Source organism: Hyla sarda, chromosome 3, assembly GCF_029499605.1.
Source record: "Hyla sarda isolate aHylSar1 chromosome 3, aHylSar1.hap1, whole genome shotgun sequence".
Lineage (NCBI taxonomy): Eukaryota > Metazoa > Chordata > Amphibia > Anura > Hylidae > Hyla > Hyla sarda.
The window spans coordinates 347,440,583-347,464,104 of NC_079191.1; the positions used below are offsets into that span (position 1 = coordinate 347,440,583).

A 23,522-nucleotide genomic window follows, 5' to 3' on the forward strand; every position below is an offset into this window, starting at 1 on the left:
GGGGATGTGTGGGATGATGACAAGGGGATGATGATGAGGATGTTAATGACGGGTCTGGATGATGACAGGGGGGATGAGGTATTTCCCACCCTAGGCTTATACTCGAGTCAATAACTTTTCCTGGGATTTTGGGTTGAAATTAGGGGTCTCGGCTTATACTCGGGTCGGCTTATACTCGAGTATATACGGTAGTTATAATTTTTTTTAAAGTAATAAAATAAAATAAAACCTATATAACTTAGATATCCTTGTAATTGTATGGACCTACAGAATAAAAATATGGTGTCATTTTTACCGGAAAGTGCACTGCAAAATTGTGTTTTTTTTTCCCAATTTTACCCCACAAAAATTTTTTCTTCTGGTTCCGCTGTAAATTTTGTGGTGAAATGATGATTCATGTCATTGTAAAGTACAATTGGTTGCGCAAAAAAATAAGCCCTCATATGGGTCTGTGGGAGCAAAATCGAAAAGAGTTATGATTTTTAGAACGTCATGAGGAAAAAACGAAAATGCAAAAACAGAAAAACCCTGCGTCCTTAAGCTTTCAGGACTTGTTTAGGGTTGTTCGTATTTTTCTGGTGACTATAAAGCCAAATGAATAAATAATTCAGACTTATTTATTCACCCCTGTCATTTGGTTTGCTGAAATCCATGAAGTATTAATCAGTGTCAATCCACTGCTCTGAACTGCAGACCTTGCTGTGAGTACATGATGTCCGACTATCAGGACTGAGCTGCTTTAGATAAATGTACAGGTTTTTCACATGCAGTAATATGCTAAATTGCTTTTTTCTTTTCTTTGAAGGAATTGCTCAAAAATGCACAGCCATCAAATATCACTTCTCTCAACCTATTCGCCTGAGGAATATTCCATTCAATCTGACCAGGACTATTCAGCAAGACGAGTGGCACCTTCTCCGTAAGTAGAATACATTAAAATACAGCAAACTGCAGTTTATGAGGAGAAGAGAAAAACAAGTTTGCCGACTCTGACATTACTAACCCTTTTCTACACTGCATGTACTTAACTCCTTAAGGACAAAGCCCATTTTGGCCTTTAAGGGGTACTCCGCTGCTAGACATCTTGTCTTATCCGAGTTCCTGCAGCAGTGGTCATGACATCACGGCCACGCCCCTCTTGATGTCACGCCATGCCCCCTCCATTCATGTCTATGGGATGGGGTGTGTCGGCCAACACGCCCCTCCCATAGACATGAATGGAGGGGGCGTGGTGTGACATCACAAGGGGGCATGGCCATGACAACACGATCACGCCCTCCGGCTCTGAGGGTTCTGAACAAAATGTTCAGAGTGCTGCAGCATCGGAGTACTCCTTTTAAGGACACAGCCAATTTCATTTTTCAATTTTAGATTTTTCTAAAAATCATAACTCCTTTATATTTCCATCCACAGACCCATGTGACTAATTGTATTTTGTAATGACATCACTCATTTTATCATAAAATGTATGGCAAACTCAAGAAAAATTCTTATTTGTGTAAGGGAAATTGAAAAGAAAACTGAAATTTTGCAAATTTTGGAGGGGTTTCGTTTTTTGCTGTACACTTTATGGTAAAATTTCATGTTTTCTTTTTTCTGTGGGTCAATACAATTAAAATGATATTCATGATTACATACTTTTCTATGTATCTATTCTATTATTGTACACAGCAAATTAGGATTTGCAATCTTCTTCTCTGGTCTGCTCAATGAGAAGAAGACCCCAGTAGAGCGGCGAAGTCAGGTGATGGGAGCTCCATCCACCATTTTGGATGATCAGATCCCAGCAGCCATGCCACAGGCAATCCAATCTTCCATCAGAACGCCCGCATTGCCGCAGATGTCGTGATCTGTATTGATCATGGCATATGAGTTAATGACGGACATCAGCTCGATCACTGATGTCCGCCATTAACGGCGGGTTCCTGGCTGCTGATGGCAGTTAGGACCTGCCGGGCATGATGCGAACACTGGTCTGGCATAGGTGTCATGTACAGAACATGAATGTACGTCCTGGTGCGTCTCATCGCATCAGGACGTACGTTTACGCCCAAAATCCTTAAAGGGGTACTCCACTGGAAAACATTTTCTTTTAAATCAACTGGTGCCAGAAAGTTAAACAGATTTGTAAGTTACTTCTATTAAAAAATCCCAATCCTTCCAGTACTTATCAGCTGCTGTATAATACACATGAAGTTCTTTTCTTTTTGAATTTCCTTTCTGCCTGACCACAAGTGCTATCTGCTGACACCTTTGTCCATTTTAGGAACTGTCCAGAGTAGGAGCAAATCACCATAGCAAACCTCTCTTTCTCTGGACAGTTCCTGACATGGATAGAGGTGTCAGCAGAGAGCACTTGTGGTCAGGCAGAAAGGAAATTCAAAAAGAACTTCCTGTGTATTATACAGCAGCTGATAAGTACTGGAAGGATTAAGATATTTAATAGAAGTAATTAACAAATCTGTTTAACTTTCTGGCACCAATTGATTTAAAAGAAAATGTTTTCCAGTGGAGTACCCCTTTAAGGACAATGGGAGTACCCTTTTAAGGGGTTAAAGGGATTTTCTGGTGGAAATTTTTTTTTCAAGTCAACTGGTGCCAGAAAGCTAAACAGATTTGTAAATCACTTCTATTTAAAAATCTTAATCCTTCGAGTACTTACTGTATCAGCTGCTGTGTTCTCCAAAGGAAGTTGAGTAGTTCTTTCCAGTCTGACCACAGTGCTCTCTGCTGACGCCTGTGTCTGGAACTGTCCAGAGCAGGATACGTTTGCTATGGGGATTTGCTCCTTCTCTGGACAGTTCCTGACATGGACAGAGGTGCCAGTAGAGAGCACTTTGGTCAGACTGGAAAGAACTACACAACTTTCTTTGTAGTATACAGCAGCTGATAAGTACTGGAAGCATGAAGATTTTTATATACAAGTAATTTACAAATCTTTCTGGCACCAGTTGATTTAATAACATGTGTTTTCCACAAGAGTACTCGTTTAAAGGGGTATTCCAGCTGGCTCCGGAAAGTTAAACAGATTTGTAAATTACTTCTAATAAAAAATCTTAATCCTTTCAATAGTTATTACCTTCTGAAGTTGAGTTGCTGTTTTCTGTCTAACTGCTTTCTGATGACTCACGTCCCAGGAGCTGTGCAGCTCCTATGGAGATATTTTCCCATCATGCACAGCTCCCGGGACGTGACATCATCATTGAGCAGTTAGACAGAAAACTTCAGAAGCTAAACTAATAACTATTGGAAGGATTAAGATTTTTTAATAGAAGTAATTTACAAATTTGTTTAACTTTCCGGAGCCAGTTGATATATAAAAAAAAGTTTTTGCCTGGAATACCCCTTTAACCCCTTTCCACTATAGGATGTATCTATACATCCCAGCACCCGATACGTTCGTGCACTGGGACTTATGCATACATCCTAGTGATCTCCCGCACTGCTGCGGGCAGCGCAGGAGATTGGCGGGGGGAACCCAGCTGTGAATCACAGCCGGGGGCCCTCTACAGCTGTCGGGGCCGCGATCACGCTGGTCAATCCTCCGGATCACGGCATCTATGGTGTTGACAGGGAAAGTGTGCTCCCCCTGATCACCAACGGCGGCGCCGCGAAACAATCGCTGGTCGCCGTTGGTTGCTATGGCAGCAGGAGGTCAGATCATGACCTCCTGTCTGCCTGCTACAAAAGTCTGTGAGATCCAGCAAGGGCTGTAGTGATTGGGTCATACTGTGCTGCAGTACAAATGTATTGCAGCATAGTATAACCTGTAAAAAGTGAAAAAGAAAATAATAATTGGTTGTTAAATACATGTATGCCATAAAAACAACATAAAAAAAAAACGCTTTCCCAATAAAACTCTGTACTGTCATCAAAAAAGATCAGAAACACAAATCATATACATAGTATGTGTTGCCACGTCCGTAATGACATGAACTAAAAAGCCATAATGTAAATGATCCTGCAGGGTGAACACCGTAAAAAGAAGAAAAAAAATGCAAAATTTGCCAATTTTGGTACAAATAGCAGAATAAAAAAAAGATCAAAAAAGGTAGCAGGTATTGCAAAAATAATACCAATAAAAAGTACAGCTCATCCCGCAAAAAATAAGCCCTCATTCAATGGCATCGGACGAAAAATAAAAAAGTTACGGCTCTTGGGAAATGAATGGCAGGGAAAGAATTTTGCTCAGAAAAGGAAAAAGAACATAGAAAGCTATATAAAATGGGTATCGCCATAATCGTACTGACCCACAGAATAAATGTAACATCACTTTTACCGCACAGTGAATACCATAAAAAAAATGTCTGAAATATTTAGAAGTTTTTCACAAAAAATGCTGCATGTGTCAACAAAAATGCACCACTTCTATAAAGTACAATATGTCACTAAGAAACAATCTCGGAATCGCTCCACTCAGAAAAAGCATTCTAACGTTATTAACATTTAAAGAGACCCAGTCAAAGGTAAAAAAAAAATGGGTCCTAAGGGGTTAAAGAGTACCTGTCGAATAAAAAAAAATATATATAAAAACAACCAAATATTATGTTACTCAGTAACTAATCCTAATCTTGTGTATATAAGTTCAAGGTGTCTTGAACCTATATTTATTACACAAATACCTTCTATATGTTGCTCATTTGGTGTGTCATTCTGTGCTGTGGAGGGGGCATGTCCTCACTCTGCATGACTCATCTTCCTCCCTGAGTCTGCTGTGCTGTGTCTTTTCATCCAGTCAGGCTGCTCTCCTCTTTGTTTTCAGACAGGGAGGACAGATAGACAGGACAGGAGTAAGCACAAAGCAGTGCTAGCCCTGTCTGTGCTTCAAGATGATGCTGCAGCAAGACCGGTTAGGATCTCTTTTATAAGCCATGATTTCTATAAAAAGGAGATAAATGTTTTTTATGAAGTATATAATAAAAGGTTAACGTTTTGCCAAGATGTACAACATATAGTCACATAGTATGGTTGAAAAAAGACAAATGTCCATCAAGTCCAACCAAGCAATTGAAGGGAAGGGGTATAGTGGGATGAAGGGGAAGGGATGTGATTTTATATTTTTGCATAAGCATTAATGTTATTTTGTTCCAGGAATTTATCAAACCCTGTTTTAAAGCTTTCAACTGTTCCTGCTGTGACCAGTTCCTTAGGTAGACTGTTCCATAAGTTCACAGTTCTTATGGAACAGTTTTTAATTCTGACAGTGCCTCTTTAAGCAATAAAACTAAATATTTCCCAACCCAGGGTGCCTCCGGCTGTCTGGGCATGCTGGGAGTTGTAGTTTTGCAACAGATGGAGGCCCCATAGTTGGGAAACACTCATGTAGACTGAGAACTTAACCCTTGATTATCAGTTAATATGTTGCAAATTTTTAAGATCATATCAAAATGCCTACCTATTGAAAGCCCAGAATTGTTCACTTTGTATTCCATTTTCCTAAAGTTCGTTCTTTTTAATTTCATGTAATACAAACTGGTTTAATGTTGATTTTAATGAAGCGAGAAAATACATTTTTAAGTATTTTGAAAGTTAATACGATTTAATAAAGTGGAACAGCCAGTAATGGAAATGTCATCCATTGTTTTTCTTAGGGTTTTGAAGTTCTAATGTGCAGAAGGGATTAAAGCACTTTGTTGTTATTTTTTCTAATTTATTTCTTTCCAAAATTAAATGTCCTAGGAAGTCTGAACTCTTGCCAACCTCTTACATAGCTGCCTAGGAACTGAAGATAATCTTCCTTTCCTTTTTTATCTGTGCTTGAACAGATTTAAGAAGAATTACAGCTGGATTTTTGGGCATGGCTGCTGCGGTCCTCGTGTGCGGGTGTATCGTGGCAGCAGTGAGTTTCTTTTGGGAAGAGAGCCTTACACAACATGTGGCTGGACTGCTTTTTCTAATGACAGGTATATACTCCGGATATGATGTGGCATTTTGCTGTTCAAAGGTTGCTTTGCAATTGCTTTTTGATGTCACTTAGAGCAAGATGTTAAAGGATTAAAGGAGAAGTCCCACGAAGGAAAATGTATCCCCTATCCAAAGGGTAGGGGATACCTGTCTGATTAGGAAGGGATCTGACCGATCTTCTGTACGGCACATGCCCTCTATTCATCCGCCAGTACAGGGCTTGTGTATCTCTGGCTTTCCCATAGAGATGAATGGAGAGCACATGCCAACCCCCGCTCTGTGCGTGATGAGAGCGGTACAGACGAGAAGATCAGGGGCGCTCTGGCTCTTCTCAGGCACAGAGTGGGGGGTTCTCGCTCTTCTGATGCTCACTCATTCTTACATCCACTGCTCAGGAAGGGGCGTGGCCGAGTGGAGTCTTATAGACCTGATAGACTGGAGTGAGCACAGAGCAGTGCTAGTCCCACCCTCACTTCTTGGGCTTTGTCCCTGCCTGTGCTTTAGCTGGGACAAAGTTAATGCTACATACAGCCAGACAGTATTATGTTTTAAATGGTATGGGGACCCCTAGTGGTCTATTTTTAAGACATGATTTCTACAAAAAGGAGATACACATTTATTTTTGAAGCTTGTAAGAAAGATTAATGTTTTGCCAAGGTGAACTACCTAGCCAAAGGCTGAAGCCCCCCCTCTGGATCTGAACAACCTGAGAAAATGAAACCGTGAAGTCCATATCCGAAGATATGGTGGCACACAATTGGACAGAACTGGACTACCACCTAGACATCGACCGTGTCACCAATGGAAATTACTTTGAACATTTGAAGTGTATAGATAAAACTTGGATAGCTGAGCCCTTATTTGCTTAGCTAAAACAGAATAGTTTTTGTCAGGTTATTCCAAGTTATTTTGGTGCATAGTTTCTGCAACATGTCTGCGAGTCTGCACCAGGAAAATCCGACATTGCCTTGTGAAAAGCCAAAAAATGGGCATGGACTGTCACAAAGGGGGTGTGGCGTTTCTCAACCCGACCTATTTATTATTGAATTAGAGAGAGAGAAAAAACCTGACCTATTTATTATTGAATTAGAGAGAGAGAAAAAAAACATAAGCTTGTTTACTTACCACCCCGGTTGCTGCTGCTATCAAGGTTCTACCTTCTCCCCATGAAGCTTTTTGCGGGCAGGACCTGCCTGCTTAGCCCAATGCTTGGCTGACCTGGCACAAAACATAATTGTAAGGAAGAAAAATAGGACTACAGCAGGGACTAAACACACAACCATTAGCGCTCCCTTGTGCAAGACTGGTAAAACGGGAGGTAAGAAAATAACGGTAAGAAACGTGCTCACCTAGAAAGGTTGTGCAAAGGTTGTGACAGCTGCCACGCCCCCTCCCCTTGATCGCCAGTAATCAGACTCGGAGCGAACGTGCTCCGGGGACTGATTCTAACGGTGTGCTGCGTGCAAGATCACGGGGGGGGGGGGGGGGGGGGGGGTCCCCAGCGGCGGGAACCCTGCGATCAGGCATCTTATCCCCTATCCTTTGGATAGGGGATAAGATGTCTTAGTGCCGGAGTACCCCTTTGAGGCTATTTCTTATAATGCCATAACATTACAACATATGTTACAATTTAATACTTCTTTGCATAAAAAAGACTAGAGCATGTGATGAAAAATGTGGACAACCTAAATACCAATTTAAATAAAAAAAAAAATAATTTAAAAAAAGTTTGTGTTGTTCAAATTCAGAAAGTAAAATGAAACATTAATGAAAATCAAGAATCTATGTTTTTGAATAATTTCTCACCGTTTTCTTGTGTTTATTTCATTTGTTTTCAGGAATCTTTTGTACAATTTCTTTGTGTACATATGCAGCAAGTGTCGCTTATGATCTAAACCGCCTGCCAAAATTTATTTATGGGCTTCCAAGTGATGTGGAACATGGATACAGCTGGTCATTGTTTTGTGCGTGGTGCAGTTTGGGTTTGATAGTAGCAGCTGGGTGCCTCTGCACTGCCTATCCATTTATCAGCAGGACCAAGATTTTGCATCTCAAGTTTGCCAGAGACTCGTGTGTATGACTATGAGACCTGCAAGTTTTCTGACTTTGTTTCCATCTTTCAAGACATTGTGTGCACTACAAAGACTGGCTAAGCGTGATCTGCACGTATCTATAGAATAACAGATTATCTTGTTTAAAGCACAAGTTCCATATCCTAAAAAGATTACAAAAAAAAGGTAGCGTCTTGTTATGTGAAATGCAAATGTATGACATTCCATTGTTGGATCTTGCCTTTTGACCCGCTTGATCTCCTCTACAAACCGATCATCAGATTGTCAAGTAATTCTGTTAAATTCAAATGGATAAATTGATTCAAAACACAGTAAGTTAAAGTGGTTATCTGGGAATAGAAAAACAAAGCTACTTTCTTTCAAAAACCACTCCCTGTCTGTCTCCAGGTTGGGTGTGGTTCTGCAGCTCAGTTCCATTGAAGTGAATGGAGTGAAGTTCTAAAATCACACCCAACCTGGAGACAGACATTGAGCTGTTTTTGAAAGAAATTAGCTGTGTTTTTCTATTAACCTTCATGATAAAACAGCAAAAGCAGTGGAATACATTGCAGTCAGGTTCTTTATTTATTTATGCAGCATATTTACTTGTGTCACTTTAAAAACATTATATACTTTAAAAGGTGTGCCCATTTAAGTTTGTTATTTCGAAAGTTTTACTGACAAATAGAATCCAGTCCTGTTAAATCAAATCTCTAGCTCAAAAGATATCCTTTTAATACTATGCTTGATAAAGTTCACATTCACACTGTGCTAAAGCCGTTTCAGATGATGTTCCAGTATTGCATCTCATCGCCAAATAGGATTCCTTAAACTATGCCAATCCTGTTATGCCATAGAAAACTAGATTATGAAATACAATGTACAAAATAAATTAGGACCTGTGCATATATTCTACTTTTTGCCCGTTTTGTCAGTTTACAGATATTTATTTTTTTACAATATTATTAGATCTACGTTCAGTATTACACGTTGGGTTCTATGGGTATTTTTGGATGAAGTGGCAAACCCATGACTTATAGGGAACGCTGTGGACCTACAAATTCACAGCATGCCCTAAAATTTGTAATGATTTTTTCTGCTGTGTGTAAATAAGTTTTTCTAAATTTTGACTCACCGGCGTTGTATTATAGTTTGATTTTTTGTGTTAAATTCACCACAAAACTACAGGATCTAATCTAATGTGTCCCGTTAGCAAAATTCCAATATTTCCAGTTGCTGACTATAAAGAAGCCCAAAGCAACATTTTCATTTGAAACTCAAACCAATAACCCCAGTACAAGACAGATCAATGTTTATCATATGGCTAGTGTGTGATTTGTTGGAATACTATGTGCTTAGGGGCATCTATGGATTCCAGTGAATGGAGCAATGGACTTCATGCATTATAAAAATGCACAGTAGGCTCACTCGGTTAATAAATGATTTTCTTAATAAAACATGACTTATCCTTTATTCATTTATTATTTTTTTGTATGTTCCTACTTTATTTTTTATTTTTTTTTTAGATTTTTTTTCTTCAGCAGGCAGGAGGTAAGAGTGGACGTGTATCTTGCACCAGTCAAAATTAAATAAAATTGTTCTTACACCTTTTTGCTCTGTTATTAAACTTGTGGTGTAAAAAATACCTTTGTTATGTGGTTGCCTTTAGTGGCATAGCTTGTGTCCAGTAGCTCCTACTATCTTCACTTAATTAACCATGTAAGGTACTGCTGGGTTACCACAGAATGGGGCAATGTACAACTAACTAAATGGTTTAAAGGGGAACTTGCTATCACTTTCATGCTGCCTGAACCATCTGGACAATTCCCAGTGGCCTCACCAGCCAAAGGCTATGTTGACACGTTGGAATGACTGCATTGAGAATCTCCGTGTAGACATTCCGCTAGGCCCCCACGGGAATAGGCGACTATGCATTTCAATGCTGTGTCTGTAGAAAGAATGAATGTGTTCATTCTTTCTGCAGACACGGAAATCGGAATTTCCGTGCCAGAAACATAAACATCGCATGGAAATTACACCGAGGGCACAGTGCAGCAGAATCCCATGGAGTTCAATGGGATTCTGCTGCAGCGGAATCTCCGTGCCGAATTCCAATGCGGAATCTGGAATGGAAATTCAAACAAGTGAACATGGCCTTAGGCTATGTTCACACTAAGGAATGTCCACACGGACAAACCCTGTGCGGACATTCGGCAAACTGCGGGTGCCGGCATGAACTATGCATGGCTATGCATTCCGTGCGGAGTCCGCAGAAAGAATGATCTTGTTTGTTCTTTTTGAGGACACAGAAATGGGAATTTCTGTGCCGGAAACATCTGGCTCGGAAATTCCACCATGTGCACAGTGCAGCAGAATCCCGTTGAATTCAATGACACTCTGCTGCAGCGGCATCTCCGTGCCGGATTCCAATGCATAATGTGGTACGGAAATTCCCACATGTGAACATGGCCTTAATTGATAGATCTCTACCTACACCCAAACAGGGAAAAAGTCTATCATGCATGAAGAAGCCAATCAGGACTGTCCTTAAGATTTGTGGTTCAGGCTGCATGAAACTGATGACAGGTTCCCTTTAGGCTGCTATAACACATGGCAGATTTTTTTGGAAATTGCATTTTTTTTTTAACCAAAATCAAAAGTGGATTTAAAAGAAATGGGAAATACAAAAGAAGTGCATATACTACTTTCCCTTTCTGTTGGATTTACTTCTGTCTTTGGATCAATAACTGCAATAGAAGTAAAAAAAAAAAAAAACTGTCATCTATCACAGCAGCTGTCACAGCAGCCTGAACCACAAATCTTAAGGACAGTCCTGATTGGCTTCTTCATGCATGATAGACTTTTTCCCTGTTTGGGTGTAGGTAGAGATCTATCAATTAAGGCCATGTTCACATGTGGGAATTTCCAACAGGGGTTCCCCCCCCCCCCCCCCAACTGCTGCCACAAAGTTAAAAAGATTGGTAAAGGATCTCTATTTACAAAGAAATAAATAAACAAAAAAAAATCAAAACCTTTGAGTACTTATCAGCTGTTTTATGCCTCTCAGGAAGTTGTGTAGTTTTTTTTTTATTCTGACACAGTGCTCCCTGCTGCTGTCTGTGTCCATGCCAGGATTCTCTAGATCAAAAGAAAGCCCCCAGAGAAAACCTCTCCTATTTTGGACAGATCTTGCCATAGATGAAGGTAGGAGCAGGGAGTCCAACACCTGACATCCCAGCAAACGGCTGTTTGCCAGAGCTGCAGCACCTACATATATAGAAAGAGCTCGATGCAGGCAGCTCCATACATCATGTAGTGTCCGTGCTTGGTTATTGCAGCTCAGCGCCCATTCACTTAATGGAATTTGAGCTGCATTAACCTAGCACAGCCACTACAAACCTTAGGCTAGGTTGCTACTAAGTATTTTTCCTGGCTTTTTTTTATTTTTTTTTTACAAAAAACACTAGACTGACTTTCCATGCAATTAATTTTTTTTAATTTTTTTAAATATTTTTGCCTTTAAGTGGAAATTGCATTTTTGGCCCCTTTGGCATTTTTTTCAAAATGTGTTGGGTACAAAAAATAAATAAATAAATAAATAAATAAATAAAATGTATTTGCAGTAGGGATGGAAAAAGATGTATTTACATCTCTATACAGCATTCACATCTCTGCACTATACTCCGGCCGGCAAGTAATGCGAATCGAAAATTCCTATTTTCCATCCAGAGTGGTGATGGTCAGATGGAGGCAGCCAATCCCTGCTCTCAGCAGAAAATACGAATGAGTGATGTGAATTCTATTCACATCATTGGCCTGCCGGAGTTTGGTGCAGAGATGCGAGTGCAGAAGAAAGCCGCTCTGCATCTCTGCAATAGATAGGACAATCACATAGTACAGGTACTAGTACTCCCATCATGGAACAGTCTGTTCCATGCTGGGAGTAGTTGTACTACTTAAAACATGTTAAAAAAAAATAAAAAAAAAGTGAAAAAAGTTAACACAAATACACACACACACACACACTTATTAATTAAACACATTATTAAAATACATTACTAATAAAAAGTTTAACAAAATTCATTTTAAAAAATATATTATTTTTACATTTAAATGGCCCCTTTCTACATTTTTATTATTGTCGGCTACATTTTTAGTTTCCTTCTCGTCCACATAAATTGATCCCTGTCTAAAAATTAATAAATTGTTATAAAAAATATAAATTTTGTTAAATACAATTTTTCCATCACTACTGTATCTATTTTATTTTTTTAGAATACCTTTTTTATTAAAATTTCATAGGCATCTCCATCCCTTTTTTGGATCGCTAAAACCACCTGCAAAAACGCCAAAATTAAAACCCACATGGTGTTTTTTCTTGGCGTTTTTTCACTCCCATAAACTTCTATGGGAGAAAACCTCCAAGATTTTCCTGAAAAACCGCCAAAGTCTCAACAAGAGGTCGTTTCTTTAAAAAAAAAAAAAAAAAAAAAGCCATGCGTCAGAATGGGCGTTTTCATTGACATTTTTGGGGAAAAAAAAAAACTGTGGAAACCTAGCCTTACACTGCCATTTGCTTCCTATTCTGTTTACTGTGAAGACTACTAGATGGTCCATTAAAGAAAAGAGAAAACTCTGAAAAAACTTTTAATATAGGTAAAAATTGAACATAAATATGTAAGAACAGTTACAATAAGAAAAGTGTAAAAAAAATAAAAAACACAGTTAAACCTCCTTGAAAAACTACCCAAAATTGCACAATAAGTGGTCTTCAAGGGAGGCAATGCGTTTCGAGGGGGCACCCCTCTTCATCAGGTTTATCTTAAACCTGACGAAGAGGGGTGCCCCCTTGAAACACTTTGTTTATTCACGAAATAAAGCCTCAAAAATTGCAACTGGCTCAGTGTCATCCTCGGGCGATCGCCTACGAAGCCATCAAGTCGGATTTTTTCCCGGACATCTGGCGAGCCCCGCAAGGCAACCCAGATTCCACATCTGTATTAGAAAAAAATGGAATTTGAAGTCTTTTTACATTTAAAGATTACAGCTTCAGTGACTCCGAGGCTTACTGAATGAGACTCAATATGAGTTAAACATGTAAAATCTAATTTTTTCAGTGTAATATGTCCTGCCACCTTTAAATTGTCACTTCTGCATTGTGACACAGAGTCCGATACATGACATTGCAGGTTTTTGTCTTCATTAGACTTGAAATGAAAATTTGTTTTCAGGTGATAGTGAAGCTTTTGGCTGAGTAATAATACAAGAACACCTCCAATACACAGGACTCTGCAAATATAAGATACAGAAGACAGCAATATTAAACACATATAAAGCTGGAATATCTTATTTGACGAATGTTGCAATGAATTTGAGTTAATTCACTTATTCATCCTTCTGTAAAAGCATTACAACGATCATTGTACAAAATGTACCTACAGTACTTAGTGTAGTTCATAATATAGTGTATGTACCTGTGTTTGATAGCTGGTCTCGCAATTTGTACGAATGCGATGTTTATTTTTAACAGCATACAAAATGAGTGTCGTCTAAGGTTTTCCCAGGTTGCAGTGCGGCCCAAGACATTACATCACTAGTCAGGTGTTCAAAGGAGCCTGTCAGCTTAAATGGGTGGTGTGACCACTGGGTGGGAGATCATTCTGGAGTTTACAGCCCAGCATGGAAGGCAGCTCAGGTGTGCATCAATGGGGTGGCTGAGGCGGAGGTGTGGAAGGGAAAAAAGTGACCTCGCATTTACCAACAAGGGATCCCGGCACTTTTTGTTGGAGGGAGGGAACTCCAACAGAAAATAGCCATTTCACAAAAAGAAAGTTATAGTGGACTCCCAACACAGCTATAAACATGTCCATTATTGTATGGTAGGCAGGGCCGGACTGGCCTATTGGGATACCGGGAAGATTTCTGGTGGGCCGCCGGCCCTGGGGCCGCTTTGAGATGTGCACGCAGCCATTTTTGTTCCCCATCCAGCGGCCGCCAGGGAAGTCATCATTAGCGCTCTGCTCCGGGCCCCGTGCCCGCAGGGGACCCCGTCACATTAGGGACATCCCTGTGTCCCGAAAAATATTTTCGGGACACAAGGATGCCCCGGTTACCTCTTTGCGGCCGCCGGCCCCGCGTTAACCTTAAAAACGCAGGGGCCGCCAGGACATAGCGCACGCAGGGACGTCACTGACGTCCCGTGTGTGCGCCCATAGTAACAAAGCAGAGCGGTGAGGAGGACGCGCGCGCATGGTAAGTGACCAGCGGCACGTCATCTTCAGTATTCCGACCACCGCTCCGGGATCACGATCTACTGCTATGGCCCATAGACCATAGCAGTAGATCGTGACCCCGGAGCGGTGGTCGGAACACTGAAGTGGGGCAGTAAACAGGTATACAGCCTCCAGCCATACACTGTATATGGCTGAAGGCTGTATGCCTGTGGGACTACTGTATACTGCACCTAATGTGGGGAAACTACTGTATACTGCACCTAATGTGAGGGACTACTGTATACTGCACCTAATGTGGGGGACTACTGTATACTGCACCTAATGTGGGGGACTACTGTATACTGCACCTAATGTGGGGGACTACTGTATACTGCACCTAATGTGGGGGACTACTGTATACTGCACCTAATGTGGGGGAACTACTGTATACTGCACCTAATGTGGGGGAACTACTGTATACTGCACCTAATGTGGGGGACCTACTGTATACTGCACCTAATGTGGGGGACCTACTGTATACTGCACCTAATGTGGGGGACTACTGTATACTGCACCTAATGTGGGGGACTACTGTATACTGCACCTAATGTGGGGGACTACTGTATACTGCACCTAATGTGGGGGAACTATACTGCACCTAATGTGGGGGACTACTGTTTGATGCACCTAATGTGGGGGAACTATACTGCACCTAATGTGGAGGACAACTGTATACGGCACCTAATGTGGGGGACTACTTTATACTGCACCTAATGTGGGGGACTACTGTATACTGCACCTAATGTGGTGAACTACAGTATACTGCACCTAATGTGGGGGAACTACTGTATACTGCACCTAATGTAGGGGACTGCTGTATACTGCACCTAATGTGGGGGACTTTACTGCCAACCTAATGGTGGGAGAACTATACTGCACCTAATGGGGGGAACTATACTGCACCTAATGGTGGGGGCACTATACTTCACCTAATGGTGGGGGCACTATACTTCACCTAATGGTGGGGGCACTATACTTCACCTAATGGTGGGGGCACTATACTTCACCTAATGTTGGGGGCACTATACTCCACCTAATGTGGTGGAACTATACTGCCAACCTAATGTGGGGGCACTATACTGCCAACCTAATGTGGGGGCACTATACTGCACCTAATGGGGGGGGGGGGAACTATACTGCACCTAATGTGGGGGGGGGGAACTATACTGCACCTAATGTGGGGGACTATACTGCCAACCTAATGGTGGGAGAACTATACTGCACCTAATGGGGGGAACTATACTGCACCTAATGGTGGGGGCACTATACTTCACCTAATGGTGGGGGCACTATACTTCACCTAATGGTGGGGGCACTATACTTCACCTAATGGTGGGGGCACTATACTTCACCTAATGTTGGGGGCACTATACTCCACCTAATGTGGTGGAACTATACTGCCAACCTAATGTGGGGGCACTATACTGCCAACCTAATGTGGGGGCACTATACTGCACCTAATGTGGGGGAACTATACTGCACCTAATGGGGGGGGACTATACTGCACCTAATGTGGGGGACTATACTGCCAACCTAATGGTGGGGGAACTATACTGCACCTAATGGGGGGGGGACTATACTGCACCTAATGGGGGGGAACTATACTGCACCTAATGGGGGGGAACTATACTGCACCTAATGGGGGGGGCACTATACTGCACCTTATGTGGGGGAAATATACTGCACCTTATGTGGGGGAAATATACTGCACCTAATGTGGGGAACTATACTGCACCTAATGTGAGGGACTATACTGCACCTAGTGTGGGGGAACTATACTGCACCTAATGTGGGGGCACTATACTGCACCTAATGTGGGGGAACTATACTCCACCTAATGGGGGGGGGGGACTATACTGCACCTAATGTGGGGGGGGGGGAACTATACTGCACCTAATGTGGGGGACTATACTGCCAACCTAATGGTGGGGGAACTATACTGCACCTAATGGGGGGGGGGGGAACTATACTGCACCTAATGGGGGGGGGGGGGGCACTATACTGCACCTTATGTGGGGGAACTATACTGCACCTAATGTGGGGAACTATACTGTACCTAATGTGAGGGACTATACTGCACCTAGTGTGGGGGAACTATACTGCACCTAATGTGGGGGAACTATATTTTACCTTCTATGAACAAGAAAATTACGACGTGCTGGTATAACGATGCAACACTATAGGGCTGGTATGTAATTTTTTCCTGGGCTGGTTTTACACCCAGTCCGGCCTTGATGGTAGGTAAGTACTAAAAACACCTTATGGTGAATAGCCCCTTTAGGCTGCGCAGGTATCACAGACAGCTGTTGGCCAAACATTCTTTGAGCCGAAAACCTTCTACAGTAAAGGTAGAGGAATGTCTGATCACCTGTCCTTAAACTGAGGCTTTAGCAGCTTATGCAGGATCTAAAATGCAAAAACAAACCTGCAAAAAGTGTAAGGAAATAGTCCTGACTCAAGCTCAATATACAGTGTATTTGGAAAGTTTTTACACCCTTTTACTTTTTGTTATGTTGCAGCCTTGTTCTAAAAAATAAAAATTTAAAAAATTAAGTCTTCCCCATTCTTCATAACAGTAGAGACCCCATTATAAGACAATAGTAAGTTTATACATCTTTGCACATTTGGCAAATTTCCTGTGGATTTGCAATTTGGAAATCTAGAGAAATTTGGGGCATATCTACAGGCAAATTTGTCTCATCTGGAATGTACTTTTTACCTACATTTCATTTGGACCATACCTTTCCATTTGGCGAATGATATCAGGCAGGAGCTCCTTCATATCTTTGGAACATGTGAACTTTTTTCCAAATGGTATATCTGAGATGATAACATCCATGCTCTCCGAGAGGACTGGAAGATCTATTTGAAAAACAAAAGAAATGCTTTATTGATTGTAGTTTTTAGTACATCAATTTGTACAACAAAGCTAACAAAATCTGATCTGAACAAGTCTCAACCCCTTTTGACTGTGAACCTTGATTATTAGATAGGTCTGTCATCAGTGTTGCACCATTTGTATACAGTTTGAGGGTAAGGCCACACATAGCGCTGTCACACTGTATTTCACTGTGCGGGAAATATCCTGCAGACTCTGCTATTATCCGGCTGCAGCCCTGTGTGTGCAGTAAGGCTCGGAGAGTGCCAGAGTGGCTGTGATGTGCACAACATATGTACAGGCATTGAACCCTGTCAGGCCCAGTCTGGAAATCTGCCGGAGCAGGCAGATTCCTGGTGAGCCAATCTAATAGGAGACATAATGCACTGCCCTGTCAAATAACATAATTCTACTTTTTAATGCCCGCCCACCTGATGCCAACCCGACACACATGGCTACTGTCAGGCAAGGGCAGTCCCCTGTGCCCCCTTAGTTCCCCTGCACACAAGCTCCAAACACTTTACAGCAGCTCCAGTCACTGGCTGTGTAATATGGCAAGAGCACTGTGCAGGGGAAGACTGCAGCCCAGACACTGTAGAGGAAGCTTCCTCAAGATCCTCCCACACCTGTCCGGTCCTGTTATCAAACGTATGGGGCCAGGAACACAGAGCAGAGTGACAGAGTAGGTGGTAAAGCCCTTACCCTGTCACAGTGTGTCAAATGGGAGGGAATGAAGGGCTGGACTAAAGTGTAAAAAGTCACAGAACTGTGTTAACCCCTGTCTATCTGATCTTAAGTGTTGTGTAATTAAACAGTAAAAGCACCAGTACATGCAGGACTGTCAGCTTCCTTTATAGCCACCATAAATTCTCTCCTGCTCTCAGAGAAAAATTTGTTTCACGTCAATTGTTGCAATGGGTCAGTATTCTGGGGGGGATATTAAAGTGCATCTAGTATTTTACGCTGCGGCAAAATCAACTACACAAAATATGCAGCAAAAGTATGTAGCAGATCCTGTACATGTGAACGTACCCTTAAGTTGAAAAATGTTTAAAGGAAAACTGTCACCAAACCCCCTCCCGCACTAAGCACTGGCTGGTAGTGCGGGAGACGCTGATCAATATGATGCCTACCATGCCCGAATCCGCCCGGCTGTTCACCTGATAACTTCATTTTTCAAGATATGCAAATCATCTTCTAACTGGCACGGGCGGCGTTACTGCCTTAATCTGGCACTGTGATGTCAGCACCGCTCGGCCTGCAGCACCGCTCAGCTTATGCATATTCATGCCCTCCGTATCTCCCTCTCCTCCCCGCTCTGAATGTGACTCCACTGCACATGTACCGGCCTCCGTTGTACACCCGGAAGCAGCCTTACACCAGTAACCCCGCCCGTGCCAGTTAGAAGATTCGCATATCTTGAAAAATGAAGATATCAGGAGAACGGCTGGACGGATCCGGGCACGATAGGCATCATATTGATCAGCGTCCCCCGCACTACCAGCCAGTACCTTTGGTTGGTGCAGGGGGATTTGGTGACAGTTTTCCTTTAAAGCTAACTGGCATATCTTGGGGTTTGCTATTTATATGTAAATAAATCTTTAAGAAACTGTGATTTAGTCAAAAACAAACAAACAAACAAACAAACAATCTGTGTTCACTGAACATTCCCCATGTCATGCTTGTACTCCATGCTGGCACTTCTCATTGCACTTCTTTAAAGGTGTCTTACCCAGCACAGAACCCTTCAGGAATGCTACAGAGTTCATCACACCCGCTTTCTTCACATTGTCAAGTGCATGTTTCAGTTGTACTTCACTTTTGTCAATGCCGAGGAAACTAGTATGCTGTTACAAAGCAAAAAAAAAAAGAATGTTCACTTATTGTTCTATTTTTATTTTATTTTTTTAGGAGAGTACATCACAGATAAATTAACACATATTTCTGGGAATTTATACTCTGGGAATGTGATTGAGCTTAAAAAAGAAAAATATTAAATTATACTCATCACTTATTCCTTGTTGCCTTGGCATTAGCCTTCTTACATCCCACCAGTCATTGTCTGCTCTATTAATGTCACTATCAATAAAAAAACGCTGAGGAGGGCAATGACTGGCGTGAGGTCACATTTGCATTGATAATGTGTGGTGTTGGATGTAAGGATATTGAAAATGATGTTTTTCCATTTTAAGCCCAACTACAGTTTATATAAATTCTTGAAAACCTCTTAAAATTTTATGAAAATACAACTCAAGTGTTTATCACTTAAAAAAAAAAAAAAAATTTCATGTGTCAAAAGTTTAGATAAGTCGGTGTCCAGTCCCCCATCGCTCGCCAGAATGAGGTGGGAGAAGCAGGACAACGCACTTCTCTCATTGCTGCACAATATGGGCTGCTTAGACTTACTATAGAGTACTGCTCGAGCAGCAATGAGTGAAACAGTGAGAGAAGCGCTTAGCTGAGTGCTTCTCCTACATTATTTTGCCATCAGTTGGGGGTTTGAACACCCAGACATTTGACCAAATCATGTTGTCCTAAATTTTCTTTTGGCTTTACAAAGGCTCTACAGGCCTAAACTGTGCTGTCATGTTTTGCCAATTTTTAATGAATTAAAGCGAAAATGTCATGACATTCTGGTGCAATAACCTGCACACAGCCTTTGTACTGTGTGCAGGTGGTGGATATAACAATGTTTTTACCTGAAATTTGCAGGTAAAAAATGCTTTTACTCAAAGCCACTGACCGTTGGATAGGCGTGGCACGAGGTATGCGATGCCCCGCCACTGCCACGCCTAACCCGTATGTCAGCACTGGGACCGCTGTGTGATTGACACACAGGTCCCAGGGCATGTGCCCTTCAGCTAATCTAACCTGCGCGACGCTGTGTGTCATCCTGCAAGCGATCGCTCCCGCCGCCGTCTTCCTCCTCAGCACGCAATCAGGTTAGTTCTCGATACTATGTGCAGAGAGGAAGCGCGCTCTCTGCACCTAGCACTGCGCAGGTGCACTGAGGAGGAAGACGGCGGCGGGAGCGAGCGCTTGCTGGATGACACACAGCGGCGCACAGGTTAGATTAGCTGAAGGGCGCATGCGCTGGGACCTGTGTGTCAATCACACAGTGGTCCTAGCGCTGACATACAGGGTAGGCGTGGGGGTGGGCGTAGCATCGCGTACCTCGTGCCACGCCTATCTGACCGTCAGTGGCTTTGAATAAAAGCATGAAAGCCTGCAAATATCAGGGAAAAACATTGCTATACACACCACCTGCACACAGTACCAAAATTTCATGACAGTTGAGCTTTAATAATAAAGAGGAATTTTACCTTGTGACCATTGGTCTGATGCTTTGGATCCTTTGTAGATCATATGAACAAGAGAATATCATTTCATTTTTTTAATGGCTTTATAGTCAGCTTACATACATACCGGCCATTCCATGGCAGCCTCCAACAAAATTGTTCCGACACCGCACATAGGATCAAGGACATATTTTGCAGCCTGAAATAAAGAAAAAATACAATATTATTTACCCCAAAAAAAAAAAACCTTGGATGGTAAAATCATTTTTTGTTGGACTGTATAAAATCCTTACATCACAGTGCTAGTAATTTAGCCACTTCTAAAAGGACAATGATCATCAAAAACATCCCTTAATCCACTGTCCTAAAAGATCCCACAAGGGTAGGGAAAAGTGCTTCTTACCCAAAACTTATTGAGACCTGTTTGTGCTCCGGCATGTGTCGCCCAAGCACACCCCTGCTTCCAGATTCCCCAGATGTCCGGTCGGGCAGGCTGAATTTGAATAAGCCCAATGTTTTTTGTTGTTATTGGAAACAAATTACCGCCAGATTGAAAATAAGATACCCCACATTCACACATCCCACAGCTAATGGCCAATTTTAGACAAAACACCAATAAGCTATATATCCTGTAACAAACACAAAGCTGTGATAAAAATAAAAGAAGAGCACAGCTGGCGTTTTATATGTGATAGCACATTGGAAGCGTGAATAAGAATGCTGAAGGAAATAACAAAGCCATATAACAATGTGATAACAGGCTGGAATACGCTGATTTGGCGACACATTCACACTAGGTAAGCATTGATGGATCCAGCCAACTTCTACATTACCACAGAAATGTTATAGCTTGTTTATATATAGTACAACTAGAGATGTAACTCCACACCTTGATCTGAATTTTGATGTTTTCATAAACCGCAAAAATGTCAGTGCATCTATTGCTATTTTCAACAAACATTTTTTGTCAAAACTCAGAGCCCCTTTTTAACCCCTCAAGGACACAGTCCATTCGGGCCTTGAAGACACAGCCAAGTTTAAATGGGCACTGTCATGAAGTAAAAAAATTGATATGTTGCAGTACTTAAGTACTACAACATATCTCTAATATACTTTAATTAAAAAAAAGTGATTTTAAACAAGTTTAAAATCACTTAAATTCGGCCACTAGGGGTCGCCCTCCTAGTGGCCGAATGCATTCAGCAGTGACGTGACCACTGAATTTCGACTCATTTCAGCCTGGCAATGAGTCGAAATTCAGGCACTGCTGTGCTCGCTCCCGCCTGTCAGTCAAACAGGCAAGAGCGAGCACGCTGATAGCTGGGGCTGTGCGCATTGGCCAGCTCCACTGGCCTCGCGCGGCCCCACCCGCCCCCGTTACCCTGTCCGAAGGAAGCGCGAGCACTCATTGCTGCGCTGATCCTCCGGATGGGTAAGTCTGATCTGCAGTGCTATTGGCAGATCATCTATGCGCGCTCCCGACAGGAGCGCTGCATAGATGATCTGAGGGCGGAAGCAAGCGCCCAGCAAGGCATCAGTGACGTCGTGAATGCTGGGAAGCGCTGCTTCCTGCCCTGCTTTATAGAGCAGATTTAGAAGCACTAAATCTGCTCTATTAAAGCGATTTAAACGTTTTTTAAAGCCAGGTAGGGGGTTAGGGCTAGATTACTACTAGGTAGGGACATATTAGATTATATATTACTTGGTGGGAGCTACACTTTAATTTTTGATTTCCCTCCCAACTCTACTTTATGATGACACCTTTCATTGAGCATAAAATGTATGGGGTAACAAAAATATTACTATTGGTGGGGGGGAAAGAGGAATAAAAAAATGACCAGAGCATGCCATGGACAGGGTGGAGAGAGTTGCAGCCACCATCTTGACTCATCAGACCCCTACAATCACAATAAGGGTGGTCTCGAGTCTCACAAGGATTGCAACTGCTTTAAGTTCCGTGATCAGTATTGATCAAGGCATCTAAAGGGTTAATGGGGGATATCAACGGGATCACTGATGTCTGCCATTAGCGGCAAGGTCCCGGCTGCTGATAGAAGCCAAGACCCACCGTGCAAGAAGCGAGAGCAGCTACTGCGCTTGTTTCATGTTCATGACATAAGATGACATAATGGTGCGCTGTGTCCTAGGGCACCATGATGTCCATTTACATCATGGATCCTTTAGGGGCTACAAATCATTATACATAAAAACTAACAACTTTTGGTATGTAGACAAAATATTTGACTTACACTGATTTCTGCAACTGATGCCATTGCCCATGCTGTTGTGGCACGCAATCCTGTACTCTGAATATAATCTCTATTTGACAAGGGTTGTCTGACAATATAAGAAAAGGAGACAATAATATATACTTAAATAGGTGCAATGTATATAAAAATCAAACTTGTTCAATAAAATTAGTAAAACAAATCTGTGTTTGGCACTAGAGATGTGTGAACTTTTCAGAAGTTTGGCTAGTTTGCCGAACCTTAGCAAAAAAGTTCAGTCACTCGAACTTTACCAATAGCCCTAATACTCAAGTATAACACTGTCTAAAGCTATGTGCACACAATGGAATTTCCATGCAGAATTCCACACGGAGATTCCGCAGCAGCAGTGTCCCATTGATTTCAAAGGGATTTTGCAGCACTAAATTTTGCAGAAATTCAAATTCTGGTGCCTGTTCTATTCTTTCTGTGGACTCCGCACAGAAGTGCATTGCCGTCTATGAGATGGCACATCTCTGAGCAGTCCTGTAGCCAGCATTTTTTAAATCCAGATTTTGATGGTCTGCAAGCAAGTCACAGAATCAGAAGTGACCCCAATATTTTCTGACATTTCCTGCTTAAAAGGAGAACAATTACAAGTACCCTTCAATGCTTTTTAAAACCGGTCCAAAAATTATCCCTTTTGGTGGCACACGGATGTATCGGAAGAAGCTACAACTTTTTATAAGCTGTCAAAAAATTATCCCGTTTTGAAGGGTAGCAAAAGCATTGGCATCCTAGAAAGGATCCAAAAGAGACACAAAATACTATATAAACTACTTTTTCCCAACAGTTGTGTATCACAAAAAAAAGTGGTTCTAAATGTTTGGTTTGCTCATCTTAAACTTGCA

At 41.8% G+C, this 23,522-nt stretch overlaps 2 protein-coding genes across 4 annotated transcripts in view; one reads left to right on the forward strand and one right to left on the reverse strand.

The window, feature by feature from the left end:
- Positions 1 to 9,412, forward strand: part of TMEM178A (transmembrane protein 178A) — a 127,253-nt gene extending 117,841 nt beyond the window's left edge. For both annotated transcript variants that reach the window (XM_056567513.1, XM_056567514.1), the window contains exons 2-4: positions 806 to 919; positions 5,766 to 5,903; positions 7,743 to 9,412. In XM_056567513.1, the coding sequence (XP_056423488.1) occupies positions 806 to 919; positions 5,766 to 5,903; positions 7,743 to 7,984 (494 nt within the window). In that variant the 3' untranslated portion in view covers positions 7,985 to 9,412. The remainder of the gene's footprint in view (positions 1 to 805; positions 920 to 5,765; positions 5,904 to 7,742) is intronic.
- A 3,174-nt stretch (positions 9,413 to 12,586) lies between these two features.
- Positions 12,587 to 23,522, reverse strand: part of THUMPD2 (THUMP domain containing 2) — a 36,493-nt gene continuing 25,557 nt past the window's right edge. For both annotated transcript variants that reach the window (XM_056563371.1, XM_056563369.1), the window contains 5 exons: positions 22,654 to 22,741; positions 20,532 to 20,603; positions 18,838 to 18,952; positions 16,969 to 17,089; positions 12,587 to 13,244 (listed from right to left, as the gene is read on the reverse strand). In XM_056563371.1, the coding sequence (XP_056419346.1) occupies positions 12,956 to 13,244; positions 16,969 to 17,089; positions 18,838 to 18,952; positions 20,532 to 20,603; positions 22,654 to 22,741 (685 nt within the window). In that variant the 3' untranslated portion in view covers positions 12,587 to 12,955. The remainder of the gene's footprint in view (positions 13,245 to 16,968; positions 17,090 to 18,837; positions 18,953 to 20,531; positions 20,604 to 22,653; positions 22,742 to 23,522) is intronic.